This window comes from Mandrillus leucophaeus, unplaced genomic scaffold, assembly GCF_000951045.1.
Source record: "Mandrillus leucophaeus isolate KB7577 unplaced genomic scaffold, Mleu.le_1.0 Scaffold857, whole genome shotgun sequence".
NCBI lineage: Eukaryota > Metazoa > Chordata > Mammalia > Primates > Cercopithecidae > Mandrillus > Mandrillus leucophaeus.
The window spans coordinates 551,293-552,876 of NW_012109330.1; the positions used below are offsets into that span (position 1 = coordinate 551,293).

The following is a 1,584-nucleotide window of genomic DNA, read 5'->3' on the forward strand; positions in this document are numbered from 1 at the left end:
CCAGCATCTTCTGAGCTCATCCAAGCAGAGGGTCAGGTTTAGGATAAATGCCAGACTGCAGGTACCTTGTTGTTCTTGGTCCCTGGACCGCAGGGCACACAGGCCTGGACGCCGTAAGGCTGGTGGGCTTTCAGAATTGTGTTAGGGGGACAGGAGTGGCAGGTTCCTGAATCTCGCTCAATATAGTAACCAGCAGGACAAGAGGTGCAGGAGGAGCCCACATCAGAGGCTTCTAGGGCACAGGGACGGCAGTAGGAGGCCACGCCATTCATAACATTGGTGACATTGATGGAATAGATCTTGGCAACGTCATTGGTGTACTTCCTGCTCTGGAGACAAGGAAACAAGAGGGGAGAGGGGAGAGGCCTGAGACAGCAGCAACAATTGAGGCTTCTAGAAAGAGCAAGGTAGTTAATCTTCCATCCTGTGATACTCAAGAAGAATCTTAGAAGCATCTGACTCCTTTTACTCACTTACCAGTAGCTCTTTATATGTATTTGGTGTCATTTTAAAATGAGACTGAACCATTTATAGGACATATAAAAATATTAAGTACCATGGGGAAAATGCATAATATATACTGTTTTATGAAAAAAGCAAGTTTTCTCCTTGTAAAAGAGGAAAAAATGTATTTGTACAGAAACAAACAGTGTATAGGAGATGGTCCAGATGTTAACTGGTTTATCTCTGGGTAGTAGGATTATGGCTGATTTTATTTCTTATTTTTGTTTATTTCTATTTTCTGAGTCTTCTGCAATAAGCCTGTATTCCTTTGAGTTAAGAAAATAAAACCAGAGTTGTTATTATTAAAAACAACAACAAGTGTGGTTCCACATGTATCAGGGCAGGGACTACAAGGAGGGCCAGCTTATTTCTTAGTGTCATCTTTCCAGGAAGTCATCCGGACAGACGAGGTGGTCCTCAGAGGCCTGGGTCAGGCAGTTTCCTGCTTGACTCCCTAAGATCCTTCTCACCCTTGGATTCTGAACTTCAGACTCACACTTAAGCTAATGCTAGGAATCCTCCTGCGTTCAGAGGGTCTCCCCTAGGAGCTGAGGGTCTGAGGAAGGGGAGGAACTTACTGCCTCATGAAAAGTGGTCCTCTGGAAGGCCCAGGTGAAGCTCGTGGTCGTGTTCTCCTCAATGATGTAGGTATAGGACTGTTTGCCTTTGGAACCTTTCCACGTCTCCACGGGAGTGTTGGTCCTAGAATTCACACCCTGAACCCAGGACAGACAAGTGAAGAGGGTGCGATGGCCAGAGGGGAAGTGGGTGCCCATGTGGCTGCCATCCCAGGTGCCATCACGGTTGGTGAGACCCTTGTTAAACTGTGAAGTCCCTGCCGGTCAGTCTGGGCCTTTCCTCTGTGGAATCACTACAAGGGGGGTGTCAGTCACGTGGACACACCAATGGGGCAGACGGGGTAACCCTCCCCTGGAGGCCCTCTAGCGGGCAAAGAAAGGAAAAACGTACCACCATGAAGTAGAGCTCACAGTTCACAGAACAGAGGGTCTCAAAGACAAATGTGATTCTGGCCACCTCTTTATTCTCTGTGTCTGCCATCACCGACTGCGGAGGTCTATA

At 47.5% G+C, this 1,584-nt stretch overlaps 1 protein-coding gene across 1 annotated transcript in view; it reads right to left on the reverse strand.

Moving 5' to 3' along the window:
• KIAA1324 (KIAA1324 ortholog) overlaps positions 1 to 1,584 on the reverse strand; it is a 97,848-nt gene that overhangs the window by 10,270 nt on the left and 85,994 nt on the right. The window contains exon 14 of the mRNA XM_011968726.1: positions 52 to 329. Within this exon, the coding sequence (XP_011824116.1) occupies positions 52 to 329 (278 nt within the window). The remainder of the gene's footprint in view (positions 1 to 51; positions 330 to 1,584) is intronic.